The following is a 15,984-nucleotide window of genomic DNA, read 5'->3' on the forward strand; positions in this document are numbered from 1 at the left end:
AACTTGTTTGCTACAGTATGCATGCGGTTCAAGTTCCTCTCACTTCCTCTATTCAATGCTTTTGTTAATAGTGAAAGTCACAGTACAGGGGGGCAAAGTCTTTTAACATGCACAAAGCAGCTTGCAGTACTTGACTGACAGAGTACTTGATCTGATTTGCACAATGCATGATTGCATGGTACTTACAGCGTCCTTTAGAAGAGTCCTTCAGGCTCGTTTAAAAGAGTGAAAACATGTCAAAAGATTCTGATGTATTGTGCAAATAGTGTGTCTCTTATACTTCAAAACATAAAAGTAAAGGTGAATCACACTTTAACAGGAAACACTGCACAAAGAGAAAACGTTTGACTTCACTTCCCCTCCCCAAGAGCAGCAGCCATTATCTTGTCAGCATCAGCCGCCATTTCATCGATGGCGCCGTTTAAGGCTTGCAGCATGGCAGCGAAGGAGCGGCTGGCAGACTTGGCATGTCTGGGCATCGCCATCTGAACCAGCTTGGATGAAACTGAGTTGAAGTCCTTTTCTGCCGCCTCCAGCCGTTTTTTCACTCCCCCTTTAGTGACCTCCACTGACAGCACACAAGTCCGCAGCCCTTTAAGTTTTGCGGGTTCCACGCCTCGCTGTCGGGCCAGACGCTCAATCGATTCATCGTCCAGGCACAGAGATAATTGTACTTTGGTTAGAATCCGCACTCCTATACTTGAGTCCACCATGGAGGCCACAAGGGGAACAGGGATAGCCGACACCCCACCAGATAGCGAGGCAGCTGCCCATACCAGTGCTTTGAATGCCTCCTTTTTGTGAGAGATCAGGGTGGGGGTAAGCGCTGGTAGTGCAAAGAGAAGGGCGTGGGCTCGGATCTCTGGAAGGTCTCTTCCCATGTCATCCAACAGGCCTGGGAAGTCAAACTTTTCAAGGGTGGAGGGTCTTACCAGGTACACTTTAGGCTGTGCCACACCCTCTGATTTCAGCACTTCCAGACTAGCTTTCTTCTTTTCTTCCAGGCTCTTTTCTGTGTCTTTTGCCGAAGCTAAGAGAAGAAAGTACACCGTTTCTCGCTGCACTGACCGGGCCTCCAGGAACACCGTCACACTGTTGGGGTGGGGTGTCTGTTGAAAAGTTATGAAGACGGCGTTGTAGCGGAGAAACTTATATCTATCCATGTATCCCTCTGGCTGAAACGGAGAGGTGGAGGGTACAGGTGGCAGATCCCACAGGCGAAAGTCAGGGTGCTTAGGGTTAGGGTAGCCTGCCACTTCCTCCGGGGCTACAGAGGATGGAGACGGAACTGTGCCATCGTCTCCGGGACCGAGCCCACGGAGGGAGTTTATGAAGGTGGCTTTCTCATCCACACGGTCCCCCAGGACGGCTAAGTTGATCCTGCTGATCAGGAGATCCTCCACTGCATCCTTGACATCTGATAACCTATTGCTCTCCATGGACTCTTTGAGGGTGTCAAGGAGGTTTAGGCTTCTGAAAACATCAGCCATGTCTGTGAAAAGATAAATACTGCAATTGTTGAATAAAGAATATACCAGAAGGATCATATAGATACTTAGATGTACATTTGCAAACATAGCATTAAAACTGATCTACTTTACCATATTTGCAAGCGTGACAATAGACATGATGGGATCTAATATCAATAAAAATGAATTAAAGTGGCAGCTTTACAATAGAAACCTTGCACCATACTCCTAAAAAAAAACTCAAAGCAAATTGACCAATTAACCAATGACATGGCATTACTCCACACACTCACCTACTGAGGCAGCCCTGTGGTCGAAATATTTGTTCTCAGTCGACTGTCCTGCTGCTCTGCATTACAGACAGCGTCAGGTTGATCTATTTAAGGTGTCTGTTCAGCTCGTAGAACATTCTAATCCTGTTAGCTCAGCCCTAATCCAAAATCACTCTCAGCATGCATACCGTGTACATACTGTATGTAAAGCTACTTGTGATCATGCATAAGCCTGCAGAAAGGCACACACATTCACAACCACACAAAACATTCCAACACGTTTTTAAATACAGCATAATTTATGGTGTATTAACATTTATTCTCAAAACAGTGTTTATTGTTATTACTGGTTTCATTATTATTGTCCTGTATCACTTAGGTAGAAGCACTCTTTAGAGGGGACAGTCACAGATACAGCAGGCAGTTTTCTGACGCTAAATTATGTATTTTCATTTTATTTGATAAAATAATAGTTGGGTTTTTTTTTCAGATATTGTATTTGACATAACTTAGAATATTTTGAGAAGAAGTAAGTTCACATTTTGCTATGATGGTTGTTTCTTACAGTATATTTTTTCTTCCTTATTCGGGGGGGGGGGTTCCTGTAGTCAGTAATCATGTTGGATGAGGGTTGAATTTATAGTAATAAATTACTATTTTCAAGTACCTTTGTATTAAATCTTTTTTACAGCATGTAATGTAACATTCAGGGTCGGAGATAAAAACCATAATCAAAAATAAAAGATTAAAAATATCTCATACCATGTCTCTTTTCAATGGATGTGGATCCAGATTATGCTAATGAGGAAAGGTTGCCTGATTTAGTCATAGCAAGTGATGACTGACTGGAAATCAAAACACAGACTCCAAGATCACTGATTCAAGTTGACTTAAAGTGAAAATATGGCCATTCCCTGATTGGCTAAATGTTTCCATATCTTTTGCAGAAGATGCAAACGAGGAGTCAATCACCTTTTTAACATCACTACACACATAATTATAGCCATTTCTAGATTATGGTGATTAATTAGCTCATTAAACTAACAATCAAATTGCTCAACATGCAATTAACAGTCTAATCTCAGCAACATTACCGGGTTTCATATGGTCCATACAGGGGTTTCCATGTGACTGTACTTGGAAAGGCCTACTTTAATACTGATCCTTGTATTGTAGTCCACTACATTGGATCAATGAAGCACTAAAAAATGCCATGACTCTCTATTTAGAAAAACATCATGTGTGACTATTTGCATATTCAAACTCAAGTAAAAAAAATATATATATATTTTCCCAAGAGAAACAGCTCGTGTCTTTGCACGTCAAACAGAGAGAGGTGCTGAGGCACTTCAGTTACTTTTTTAAGTTACTTTGAACTTAATGAGCACCACTGTTATCTAGACAAGAGAGGATGGCAAAAAGTCATCTGTATGGCAATGAAGTACTTTAAAAAATCTCTCTCTCCATGTTGCCTGTCTCTCTCCCTTTTCAACTGTCGGATATAAACGCATGCATTTTATTCAGTAACCCTGTGCGAGACATCTGAAAAGCTTGATTTGCAAAAAGCACAATCAGCTATATGACCGATTCAGTTTCTTTTCCTGCTGGGTACATTTTGAGGCATTACCAATAAAGAAGAACAAGGTAATATCAATAAAGATTAGGGTGGTGTGTGAGAGTAATTATTTCTTTTTATATTAGAGGAACATGTGTTCAGATATTATTTTAGGCTCACATCCTCTTTCACTTTGATTTCCTGTCTGTTTGACCGCAGAAGAAAGAATTGAAAAAAAATGTTGTATGTATATAATATGTACCAATATACAGTATATGTGAGTTCTTATCAAATACAAAGTAGTTAGGCTTCAATTCATTAATTTTAAAGATGATCCAGTGGGCAATTATTGATTTAATTGTTAAAAATACTAAAATACTACTCATTTCCTCTGTAATGCTAATGGCTTTGTAGATTATCCAATACACTTATCAGATTTATCATTTCATCTTAATGCGCAGACATTCAAAAAGCATCAATCTTTTCATCTACTTCTCAGGAAGGACGTGATTAAGTGATTAGCCCAAAATGTCTAGCTACTGTTGCTGTATTGCTTTAATTTCTGGATCAGAAGTGTGTCAACGTACATCATCGTATTAAATAAAGACATTATAACTTTCAACACAAAAGACCCTTCTACGTACAGCGCCTTAATTGTAAAGAAACATCCTAAAAAGTTCTCTGTTCATTTAATGTCATTTCAGATCTCTGGTTTTCTTTGTAATTTCTGAAATAGCAATAATATGTAAAGTAAAATGATAAGTTTAAATTGCAACATACAACAGTTAATGTAACACAATGCAGTGTTCATAAATCCTACTTTAGCATCATCGAAACCTGTCTGCAAGCTAAAAGTAACACTGCAGACAGATATACAAGTTACATTTACAGCTTTTTACCTTTTCTTTGGATGTTCTGAAGTCCTTTGAGTTTGCTTTGAAGCTCACATAGCCCTTTGAGACCCGCAAGAAAAAATATATTGCAATATGATATTTACATTTTTATTGCTTTTTACAGAATTTCAGTAACTCATCACAAATACTTTTTCTCAAAATGTTATTTATTATACATCAATCTTTTGAACAAAATCTTTTCTGCTTCACTCAGCGCTCTGTTTCCTCAAGTCTGGAAAAAAGCAAGTCATGAAAAAACATCCTCATAAGGAACAGAAACAATACATCTTTATACATCGCTGCCATGAAACATGTTTCTTGAAACTCTGTTGCGAAAAGACAGAAGATGAGCTCTGTTGGCCACGACTTCCTCTTGACAGGACAGAGGGACTCCAATAAACCGCTTGACTCAGACTCATGTCCCCCACACAGGAGGATAGATCACAGGGAGTCACAACTGTGTGTATTACTTACAGTGTAATTCAAATGACAGCTACTCCTTTTTTGGTCCCCAACACATTTGTCTACACACTAATAGAACAAACAATACAACCCTCTGTACACTGCTGTAAAGCCGACAGTGCTGCTACAGAGCTGCTCCTGAAAATAACAGTGCCACGGTGGAAACAGAACACAGGACACATGACAGCAAGATCACACATCAATCGCATCACAGCAAGTTACAGAAGTGACTTTACAACTTAGCAACATCATCTTCAAATCTAACTCTAATCCATCACTTCCTTCACATTGGAATACAGCCCCACATCCTCACCCTCCTTCTCCTCTGCTATGCAAGGTGTTGTCTCTTCACCCTCCCCTACCTTCTCCTCCTCTTCCTCTTTGCCCTCTCCATCTGGGCTCTCTTCTGCTTTTTCTCTTTTGATTTCAGCGTACTCCGTCTCTGTGGTCTCTTGTGGCGTCCCTGCCTCTGCTTGACTCTTGCTTTTAATGAGGGAGAAATCAAGTTTGGAGTACTCCACGTCGGATCTCCCCGCTGCCACGGCTCCTCCTCCCTCGGCCGCCTCTCGGTCGATGGCCTGATCATCTTCTGCGTGACCGGCGTCTATCTGTCGGGCAAAGTGCAGAAATGGTACGAGTCATTTAACAGCTGCTGCAATACCAAAAACTGGCAATGCTGATTAGATGACCACCTGAAATGGCTCATTTCAGAATGAAAAAGCATCGATTCAGATAAAAACTCCTGCACTGCAGTTTAAAACACTGTCGTGTTCAGCACTACCATTAGGTGTCACAATAGCAAAGAGTCAAATCCTACACACGAGCACTTTAATGTATAGTATGACCAGCTGTGTGAATAAAAGTACCAATGGGTCCTCGTGACTTGTCACCATATCCAGAGTCTCAGCCAGGTTTCCATGGGTCCTGTGTTTGTTTCTGAGGAGCAGTGGTTTTAAACGGCAACAAACATTAACATACAAATAACAAGCAAAGATTATTAATAACACACTTCAACAGACATGCTATACGATTTCATATGTTTTTTCTAGCATCCCTAATGAATTCGAAATTAACACTTAACATGAACAAAGTCTGGAATTTAGATAAACGTACAATGTCTCAGCAAAAAAAGACAACAAATGAGGTGTGAAGAATAAGAACCTCATAGTTTACCTGTGGCATTTCCTCACCAAACAGCAAAAGACTGCAGAAAGAAGAATGCCAACCAAGAATGCAATTAGCATTTCCAGCCGTGTAACAATTCTTAACAATTTCATATTTCCACCTGGAATCAAGAGGAACAAGTTGTTTAGAAAAAGAAAAAAGAAAATAGAATAGAATAGTGCATCGTGGATATCCTGTACAGTTTGGATACAGAGAGTGGTCAAACTACAAAGGAGATTAGAGAAAAGAACATTTAAAGTGAGCTCTTACCTTCTTCTTCCACGTTTTTAATGGTGAAGTTTGTTTTTGCTTTACCCATGTCATTGCTGCTGACACACTCAACAACTGTGCCACTGCTGTGGTCCTTCACACTGAGGGTGATGGTGCTGGTGACTGTGTGCTTTGACACAGTGGCAGTGACAGAGTACTCAGTGTGGTTCTCCAACAGCGGCCATCTGATGGTGGGTAAAGGAATCCCCTGACTGATGCACACACAGGTCAGGACCTCCGACGTACTTGTGCACCCAGAGCTGTCTAGGATCTTTGGATGTGCTGCAAAAAAGCAGAATCAAACATCACATGAAGCATTCTGTAAGTTGACAGAGGAGAATATGACAATAATTTTCCTTTATAAGGAGCCAGTCTACTTACAAGTCACATTCACGTTGACGGACACAGTCAGAGCCATGTCCAGGTGTTCCGCCATACAGATGTACTGTCCACTATGTTCTGCTGTTGCATCAGTGATCAGAAGAGTGGTTGTTCCAGTATTTTTCTGCAGGTCGGTGTCAGGTCCACTGTGCGGATGTTTGACTTTTTTCCATATTACAATAACTGGAGGGAAACTCTCTAAACTGCAGGTCAGATTAAGAGCATCACCTTCCTGAATAGCTGTAGTCCCAGTGATTTTAAGTTTCTTAACATCTAGGACGAAATGATACAAAGACGATATGTCAAAACACATATATGCTATGGAATGGTCAGTCAAAGCATGCTGTGACAGACCTCAGCTTCTTTGGGCATAGGAAGCAAGAGGAAGCACAAAATACTTTAGAAAACTTAAAAAATGCCGATGACTTTCTAGAAAACCCACATGGAGTCCAAAATGATACTACCTCCAACTCCTCACATATATTTCAGGGTGTGGAAGTTATTCAGGAGGACATTGACAGGCTCATTAAGGTTGTTCTCTGTTTCCCCAGAAGAAGAGGGAGGAAAATACTTCAGGACATTTTCTGTCTTAGATCATTTGTACAATGTACTCACATATCACTGCTACATCCACTTCCTTCTTCAGGGTGTTGGTCACATGTTTTACTGTGCACACGTACAGCCCAGAATCTTCTGCTGCTACGTTAGAGATGGAGAAAGTGGCCGTTCCACTTTGTTCCTGCAGATCACTTAAAGTGTTGTTCTGCAGAAGAGTTTCTGTTCTATTTTGCAGGTTTCTGTCAGAAGACTTGGTCCATGTGAGAAGAGATGGAGGGAAACTTTCAACACTGCAGCTCAGATTCAGAGTCTCACCCTCCTTCACACTTGGATTCCCAGTGATATTAATTTTCTTCACATCTATGAGACAAAATAATATACCGTATCAAATACAGTGTTATAGGACAAAAGGTAAAGGTGAGAGTAAAGTACAGTCTACACTATACTCACAGGTCACATTCAGAGTCATCGTCTCCTCTGTAGTCGTGCTGCCTGTGAAGCCCACCTTACAGGTGACCTCAGTGCCGTGGTGTTCAGCTGAAAGGTTAAAGGTCAAAGTTGAGCTGTGTCTCTGTGTGACAGCCGCCACATTGTCAGTCTTGACAGCGGTGATGTTTCCTGTGATGTGAGAGTCGTTCTCTCCTGCTTTTCTCCACGTCCAGGTGATTTTAGGAGCAGATCCAGAGCAGAGACCAGGAGCAGTGCAGGTCAGGGTGGTCTGCTGTCCCTCTGTCAGAGGAGGAATCATCACTGTGGGCCTCTGGCTCAGATCTCAGGGGAGAGCAGATATACAGTCGAAGGAATAATTAGGGTGGTGCAGTTCTATCGGTGGGATCAAGTAGGCAGGCATGAGTGTTATTATTCAGTTCAAGTACAACTAATCTAGTATTCCACTCTGTTAAACATTTTAGCCAAACATAAGTATCTTAAATAGAAGAGACAGGAAGTAGGAGTCAATGAGGCCAGTGCTGTCGTTCCTGCTGGCTGCCCACAGAGGATGCTAGAGGCCAAACATTATTTCATAGCATTTTAAGAGTTCTTTAATTAAGAGAGTCTTTAGGACGTCTTCAGTGAACAAACAGCATCTACATACACCAGGATTCCTCATACCTTTTACAGTGACAGTGGCTCTATGAGATGTGAATCCTTCAATTGTTCCATTCAGGCTGGAACCATTAACTCTGAGCTGATACGACCCAGAGTCTGACTTGGTGAGGCCACTGATGATGATGCTGCAGTTGTTCTGCCTCACGCCAGGCTCCAGCAGAGACACTCGCCCCCCAAACCCAGACTGAGCCTTCTGGTTGGTGTCGTTCAAGACGAGTATTTCATCAGAATGAGTGCAATTCTGCTTAGGAGGATCACATTTGTACCAAACCGCACTTTCCAAAGTGAAGCCAGGATTGGTAGTAAAATAACAAGGTATCACAGCACAGAGTCCAGCCTCTGCTGTTACCTTCGAGCTCTCTCCTGGAGGTGCAGCTGCTGATGCAAACACAATCAGACAATCAGAAACATAGATAGATATTGGTAACATATAAAGATCTAATTATTGATGTGGTGGCACTCTTGAAAGGCCGAACAGTATTTGCAGCAGCATGTGACCAATGTACCTGTTTCCTGTTGCATGAGGCTGTCGTGGTATAAGCTGGTAATGGTGTCAGGTTCCTCTTTCATTAGAACCATCAACATTAAATTAAGCTAAATAATCACTCTTTAGTTTTACATATTTTCATGAATTTATCTTTGGTATATAAATTGTTAATTAATCCAAAAGGTACTTATTTATGTCAAACAGTAAAGTGTTACGTGACGTGAGACCTTCAACAAGCTGCTAAGCTAAATTTAAGGGACAAAAACTAAATACCTGCAACCTGTACCTTGTTCAGCGCAACATCTTTAATTTGTAATACTGAAGACACCCTCAGCAGCTTCAAAATTTTCATTTTGGCGTCATGACAAGATTGTAATAAAGCTGCACACTGTACCTGTTTCCGCATTGCTGCCTCTCACAGCGAAGAACAAAGATGCCCAGATGTGAACAAACATCCTTATTCGATGGTTGAGACAGTCGACCTCTTCATCAGCAGTGCAAAATGTTGTCTCTCAGAAGCACAAGCACTTCATACAAAAAGTGCAGTAAACACACAGGAAGTTTGGTTGATCAAACTGGACCAGGAACAGCTCCACAGCTGACTGTACAGACGCTGATACAGGATGTTGCATGTTCACTGACTCTGTACTTGTGTGAATAAATTTGACTATTACTTTCCCCAGGGGCCCCTGTCTTGGGCCCCTGTCAACAGCGCTACAGCTCTGCTCAATAAATAATCGTGCCCTCTGCCATGTCCTGGACCCCTGTCCATCTTTGGCCCAAGACTTTCCCAACTACAGTCTGCCATACTGCACAAGCAAAGCACATAATTTGAAAAGGCAATGTATTAAAAAAGTTGTGGCATAATCATTCATTTTTGACATTCTCAATTGATTTAATTTGGAAAGACATAAAATAAGGTACATGTTGTGTTTCACCTGTGTGTCTTGTTCTCCTCGTTCTCTCCTCTCTCCTCGTGATCTCTGCTGTGTGACTCCGCTCTGAACCGACCCTTCCTCTCATCACTCTTCTACCTCTTTTTTTCTTTGTGCAAAAGCATTCAATCCGGGGGTATTCTTGCTATTCTCGGCGGACTTCCACAAATCAGCACACTTTTAATTTCACAGTAGTAGATTCTGCATCACATTTTGGAAATTTGTACCTTCATCAATCAATTACGAAGTAAACCGTCTATGTTTTTTCTTTTTTTGTGACTGTGAACTGAACTAAAACTTTTAGAAAGGGGAAGTCTGTGGCAGTTGCACCAAAAAGGCTGGTCATCTTGCAACAGATCAACAAACCAATAGTTCTGCATCTTCTCTTTGTGCAAATATTTACGTGACTCACTAAGTTTGAATATTTGTGGTTTTCTAAAGTGTATCTTTATTTCTGTTGCATCATATCTTGCATAATACGCACTGTGGAAAGTTTGATGTGTGTGAAAGAGAGTGGTCTGTGGTGTTGGCGAATATCTGCAGAGCCAGTTGAGTAATGATGGTGAAAGAATATTTACGAGTGAACCTTCGTCACTTCGTCACTGATGAATGCATTAAAATACCGGCAGAATATTTGCAATCATGATGTCACTACATTTTAGCTTCAGCACTTCTGTATTTTTATACATATATATATAGACATGCAATATCTGTGGACGCTTTTCTCAGCAGTCACCAGGTATTAATTTATGTATTTCCTTATATGGCACCATTTCCTGATAACTTCCTGATTTCAAATTGCTACTGCTACTAGACTATATCTTTCTTCAGCTAATAAGCTGCAAATCAGACATTATGTGTCTGAATATAGAGAACAGACTGCAGAGCCTGTAGAAGAGACAGTGTCATAAAGGCTGAGGGGGCTGAGAGTCAGGATGGCTCCTGCTTCATGGGTTTAAAAATGTATAACTTATTAAATAGAAACAACAAGTACTAAGCTGGAGAATAGATTTTTTTCCCCCCTGTTTTACTGTTTAATTCTTCTTTCACACTGAAGGTTGTGTAAAATCGTGCAAATTTACTTCTCTTCATCACAGTGGCTCCCTGAAATGAAAATGAAAGCATAAACGCTACTGACACCTCGTGGGTGCTCAGTCTTAGCATTTATTTAAAGTGTGCACAAAGCTGATCACTGTTCAGAAGAAAGAGCTGTACAAAGGCACATTGGCTGGTGTGAGATGCACACATTTAGACATTTTCACATGAAAGGACTAAAAGAACTTATTATTTGCCCTACCCATTTTTACTTTAAAATACAGGTTTAAAAACAAAAGTTCATTTAGATATAAAAGGAACTGGGGTGTACCTGCACTTACTTACTAATACTACTTACTAATTAAAACATTGTGCTGGCTGAAAGAAACAAAAAGCTTAACTGATGCATAAAGTTGTTTACAGCATAAATACATCCTGTGATAGACACCAAAGCTTGTCTGCACACAAAGGCTTCTATGGCAGACAAAAGTAAAAGTATTTCCTTGAAATATCTCATCTAAACCTGCATTTCATCCTGTTTACAGCTTGTGTCAGTGTATGCATGTTGTGTCTCTCGATGTGAATACCCCTGTTGTGTTTTGTCTTGCTCCATCAATATAAAACCAAACAAAGAAATGTATTCTTAAGTGACTCCACAGAGCTACGCAGTCCTCAGACCTCTGCCATTATTTCTTTCACATTGGAATACACTACCATATCCTCGCTTTCCTCCTCCTCTGCAGACAAACACTCTTTAGTCTCCTGATCCTCCCCTCTCATCACCTCCTCCTCCTCGTCTTCATTGTCTTGCCTCTCTACGGTTTTTCCTGCCTTAATTTCAGCATACTCTGTCTCTGTGCTCTCTTTTGTGCCTTCTGCCTCTGTGGGCCTCTTACTTTTCAACATGGAGAAATGAATGTGGGAGTATTCCACCTCTATTGGGTCCACATCACCATCGGCGGTCGATGGCCCAGCGGCCCCTGCTCCTCTTTCAGCCGTCTCTTGGTCATGGCTCCTTTCATTTTCCTCTACATGACCAGCAACAACCTGTCAGGCACAATAAAGGACTGATATGTCATTTGCCAGATGATATAAGCCAGACAACTTTAAGTAACCTAGACATGTATTCTCTCCATTAGTGCCATTTCATAATTTCACTGATTACTAACTACAAAAATGACAATAATTGAAAACTTTGCAGGGTTTACTATAAATCATCTATTCCAATCTGCATCTGGTTACTAGACAGTTCCCTAAGGTTTGAAAATCAGCTTGAAAAGACTTGAGATACTGATAGTACCTGCTTTTACTTTACGGATTAGATTGCTGTGATTGTGATGATGATGCAGTGTGATCTTCTCAAATGAGCCTATACTAAGAGCTGCATGACAGCACAACATTGAGAAAGCTCTGACAGTGTTAAAGTGTCTGATTATCATACGGTAGTGAAATGAAAGAAATGGAAGTGAATGTCCCATCACTGTTTGATAAATAATAACATGATGTGTATAATAATGAAATGATGTAAAATAAATACCAGTTGAACCGCTTCAGTGGTCACCACCTCCAAAATCTCAGCCGTGTCATCAGAGATATCCTGATTTTTTCTGAGGAAAAAAATGTATTTAATAATAGGAACAAATTTTAGTAAATAAACAAGTAATAGACAAGGATTACTGAATCAAAATTACTCTTGAAACAGATTTTTAAAGGGCTGTATCTATGATTTTTTAGCCCACAACTGAAGACAACACAATATCATTTTCACCTGTATTTAATCAGATTACTGTGCTATGCTCAGTACTTTGGGGCACTGATAAATGTGTGGGTTTGCACCATTCAGTCTCTAAAAGTCTCTAAAATACTAAACTGTCAATTTGGTAACATGGAGGACTAAAAATGTGGGAGAACCAAATGGTGACTACAAGATGGCCTCCAGTCACCCTGGTGTGTGGGTCAGAGGCTGACAAAGGAAAGCCATGTGCTGTAGCTGTTAGCTTAGCTTCGTCTCTCAGTCGAGGCCTATTTGTAACTCAGGCTGCAGGCCTGTAAATGGACTCTCTGGGGTTCCTGTGAGATGAGGTGCAGCACTGAACTGGTCTCCAACAGAGCCCAAGGTGAAACATAGCTGGACCCTCAGAGGTCCAGAGGAGAGGTGTGAGAGAGAGAGCAGTGGGGGATGTCCAGGGAGTGCATGTAGCACATGTGTGACAGTAAAGGACTCTGGGGAAGTGAATTCAGAGAGGGAGGCCTTTGTTGACAAAGAAACCAATTTGGTGCAGCCCAACATCTGCTAGCCATTTCTTTTATTCATGAACATGCCGACTGGTCTTTCTGTGTGGGGTTTCCATGGTCTCCCCTGCCGTAAAATGGATGAAGTGTGCTTAAACACTGGGGTGCACCACCACGAGAAAATAATGCCTAATCAATAAAATGCAAAAAAAAAAGAGAGAGAAAGAAAAGCAATACATGGATCTCAAAAAGAAGCACAGTTATGCAAGGATAACAAAGTGTACCTGTGGCATTTTCTGGCCAGGCAGCAGATGGCCGCTGACACAAGTATCCCAGTAAAAAATGAAACAATGACTTCCGGCTGTTGAACAGTTATTAGCAATTTCTTGAGCAGATCTGGAATGAAGAGGATAAAAATTGTTTAAAAAAATATGCTTTTAAAATGAGGTATTGAAAATGTTATACATCAGCGGTCTAAAGTAGGTGATGTATTTTAGTTGTCTACTTACCCTCTTGATTTATTATGACTGTGAGTTTCTCTTTTGCTTCACCCATGTCATTGCTGCTGACACACTCGACCACAGTGCTGCTGTGGTCCTTCACACTGAGGGTGATGGTGCTGTTGACTGTGTGCTTTGACACAGTGGCAGTGACAGAGTACTCAGTGTGGTTCTCCAACAGCGGCCATCTGATGGTGGGTAAAGGAATCCCCTGACTGATGCACACACAGGTCAGGACCTCCGACTGAAGCTCACATCCAGACTTATTCAAGATCTTTGGAAACCCTGTAAACACACGAGCAGAATCACAGCAAAATGCAGACAGTGTGAAGATCAACTTCCTTTTCAAGACGATTACTACAGTCTCCTTACAAGTCACAGTTACATCAGCAGATGTAGTCACAGCTGTGTCCAGCTGTTTTGCTGTACAGATGTACCGTCCTGAATGTTCCACCATCACATCAGAGATGATGAGTGTGGCTGATCCAGTGTGGTTCTGCAGGTCAGTGTCGGGTCCACTGTGCAGCTCGGTGCTGGAACCAAGTTTAGTCCATGTGATATGAGACGGAGGAAAACTTTCAGCACTGCAGGTCAGATTCAGAACGCCTCCCTCCCTCACAGTTGTATCTCCACTGATTACAGGCGCCCTCATATCTGTGAAGCAGATTTCAAACAAAGTATCTTCACAATGTCACTTGTGATTGTGTTCATACATTGAATGCCCCATCTATATTCTACCACTGGAGGGCGCAAAAGTCTTTTCAAACCCCAGACAGAGTAAATCATCTCGCTCCAGCGAGGCTGATTTCCATTGAAAACTGAATCAGATAAAGTTAATTTTATGTTGCATTGCTGAAGCACACTGAGTTTGTTCCATCGGTCTTTGAAGGTGTGGAAGTTATTCAGGAGGACACTGACAGGCTCATTAAGGTTGTTTGCTGCTCTAAACGTTGAGTTTCAGTTTCCCCAGAAGAAGAGGGAGGAAAATACTTCAGGACATTTTCTGTCTTAGATCATTTGTACAATGTACTTACATATCACTGCTACATCCACTTCCTTCTTCAGGCTGTTGGTCACATGTTTTACTGTGCACACGTACAGCCCAGAATCTTCTGCTGCTACGTTAGAGATGGAGAAAGTGGCCGTTCCACTTTGTTCCTGCAGGCCGCTTAAAGTGTCTTTCTGCAGAAGAGTTTCTGTTCTATTTTGCAGGTTTCTGTCAGAAGACTTAGTCCATGTGAGAAGAGATGGAGGGAAACTTTCAACACTGCAGCTCAGATTCAGAGTCTCACCCTCCTTCACATGTGGATTCCCAGTGATATTAATTTCCTTCAAATCTATGAGACAAAATAATATACCGTATCAAATACAGTGTTATAGGACAAAAGGTAAAGGTGAGAGTAAAGTACAGTCTACACTATACTCACAGGTCACATTCAGAGTCACCGTCTCCTCTGTAGTCGTGCTGCCTGTGAAGCCCACCTTACAGGTGACCTCAGTGCCGTGGTGTTCAGCTGAAAGGTTAAAGGTCAAAGTTGAGCTGTGTCTCTGTGTGACAGCCGCCACATTGTCAGTCTTGACAGCGGTGATGTTTCCTGTGATGTGAGAGTCGTTCTCTCCTGCTCTTCTCCACGTCCAGGTGATTTTAGGAGCAGATCCAGAGCAGAGACCAGGAGCAGTGCAGGTCAGGGTGGTCTGCTGTCCCTCTGTCAGAGGAGGAATCATCACTGTGGGCCTCTGGGTCAGATCTCAGGGGAGAGCAGATATGTTGTTAAACGTTTCAGTGGGGCAATAGGCCTTCTGACAGGAGTCAGGAGTTTGTTGGTGCAGTTCATAGGTGACACACAAACACATTCACTGTGTATATTTGTTGTAGCTCTTCCTACCTTTAACAGAGACAGCTGTTTTTAGGGAAAATGTAAATCCATCTTCCAGCTCACTCCATCTGATGCCATTAACTCTGAGCTGATACGACCCAGAGTCTGACTCAGTGAGGTCCTTGATGATGATGCTGCAGGTGTTCTGCATCACGTCAGGCTCCGGCAGAGACACTCGTCCTTTGAACCCAGACTGAACTTTCTTGTTGTTCTTTTTAGTGTGGAATATTATGTCTGAGTCACCACATCTTTGTTTAGATGGTTCACATTTGTACCAAACCATATTTTGGAGTGTAAAGTAATGAGGAGTGCTGAAAGAACAGGGTATCACAACACAGAGTCCAGCCTCTGCTGTTATCGCTTCTCTAAGAGTGACACAGAATCCAAAAGAACAATCCGTCCTTCCTCCCACTGATGCTCCTGTTAACGAGGCAAACAAAACAGAGGCTAAAAAACATGGGAATGGTTTAGCAGATGTTTAGATTTTCACATACACCTAAATATCTAATCACAAGATTACCTCTGATAGGTAGCACGTCTGCTGTTTGACCAGACAACATAACATGATTTCTGTGTTTCAAACCACCTGTTCACTCTCTGGGATATATTGTTACGCAAATCAATTTGGTTAAGCATTTCAGTAAAACATATAAAGGGGCATTTATTACTGAAAACTATTTCAGGCTACTTGTATATTAGAATTTTATGTGCAAAGTGTCGCCATCAAAACAAGGTTACAATGGAGATGCATACCTGTGTCCGCATTGCTGCCTCTCACAGAGAACAG

General features: G+C 41.5%; 3 protein-coding genes across 4 annotated transcripts; all 3 read right to left on the bottom strand.

The window, feature by feature from the left end:
- Positions 1-350: 350 nt before the first annotated feature.
- Positions 351-1,490, bottom strand: irgq2 (immunity-related GTPase family, q2). The gene has a single exon (XM_070834589.1). The coding sequence runs from the start codon at positions 1,488-1,490 to the stop codon at positions 351-353; it is 1,140 nt and encodes a 379-aa protein (XP_070690690.1).
- A 2,793-nt stretch (positions 1,491-4,283) lies between these two features.
- LOC139204753 (myelin-associated glycoprotein) lies at positions 4,284-9,147 on the bottom strand. Of its 2 annotated transcripts, none has more exons than XM_070834738.1 (9): positions 9,013-9,147; positions 8,135-8,509; positions 7,475-7,795; positions 7,082-7,384; positions 6,467-6,739; positions 6,086-6,367; positions 5,825-5,936; positions 5,518-5,587; positions 4,284-5,259 (listed from the first exon to the last, which is right to left on the bottom strand). In XM_070834738.1, exons 1-9 carry the CDS (start codon positions 9,071-9,073, stop codon positions 4,918-4,920), a joined length of 2,139 nt encoding a protein of 712 aa, XP_070690839.1. In that variant the 5' UTR covers positions 9,074-9,147; the 3' UTR covers positions 4,284-4,917. The 2 variants fall into 2 exon arrangements, with proteins under 2 accessions (XP_070690839.1, XP_070690840.1); XM_070834739.1 differs by having other exon boundaries at positions 8,135-8,506; positions 9,013-9,142.
- A 2,113-nt stretch (positions 9,148-11,260) lies between these two features.
- On the bottom strand, positions 11,261-15,967 carry LOC139204873 (sialic acid-binding Ig-like lectin 9). Its single transcript, XM_070834893.1, has 6 exons — positions 15,951-15,967; positions 14,748-15,068; positions 13,330-13,605; positions 13,105-13,216; positions 12,126-12,195; positions 11,261-11,635 (listed from the first exon to the last, which is right to left on the bottom strand). Exons 2-6 carry the CDS (start codon positions 15,043-15,045, stop codon positions 11,261-11,263), a joined length of 1,131 nt encoding a protein of 376 aa, XP_070690994.1. The 5' UTR covers positions 15,046-15,068; positions 15,951-15,967.
- Positions 15,968-15,984: the final 17 nt, after the last annotated feature.

The sequence above is a fragment of the Pempheris klunzingeri genome, chromosome 8, assembly GCF_042242105.1.
Source record: "Pempheris klunzingeri isolate RE-2024b chromosome 8, fPemKlu1.hap1, whole genome shotgun sequence".
NCBI classification, from domain to species: Eukaryota; Metazoa; Chordata; class Actinopteri; order Acropomatiformes; family Pempheridae; genus Pempheris; species Pempheris klunzingeri.

Bases quoted from the DNA above. Each gene is read 5' to 3' on its own strand.
- irgq2 (XM_070834589.1), bottom strand. From the start codon at position 1,490: ATGGCTGATGTTTTCAGAAGCCTAAACCTCCTTGACACCCTCAAAGAG.
- LOC139204753 (XM_070834738.1), bottom strand. From the start codon at position 9,073: ATGTTTGTTCACATCTGGGCATCTTTGTTCTTCGCTGTGAGAGGCAGC. The intron at 5,937-6,085 runs GTAAGAGCTCAC...TCTTGATTCCAG, and splicing joins TAAAAACGTGGAAGAAGAAG to GTGGAAATATGAAATTGTTA. The intron at 5,260-5,517 runs GTACTTTTATTC...TTTGCCCGACAG, and splicing joins CAAGTCACGAGGACCCATTG to ATAGACGCCGGTCACGCAGA.
- LOC139204873 (XM_070834893.1), bottom strand. From the start codon at position 15,045: ATGATTCCTCCTCTGACAGAGGGACAGCAGACCACCCTGACCTGCACT. The intron at 13,606-14,747 runs GTGAGTATAGTG...GTGTGTTTACAG, and splicing joins GGTGACTCTGAATGTGACCT to GGTTTCCAAAGATCTTGAAT. The intron at 13,217-13,329 runs GTAAGTAGACAA...TCTTCATTCCAG, and splicing joins AGTCATAATAAATCAAGAGG to ATCTGCTCAAGAAATTGCTA.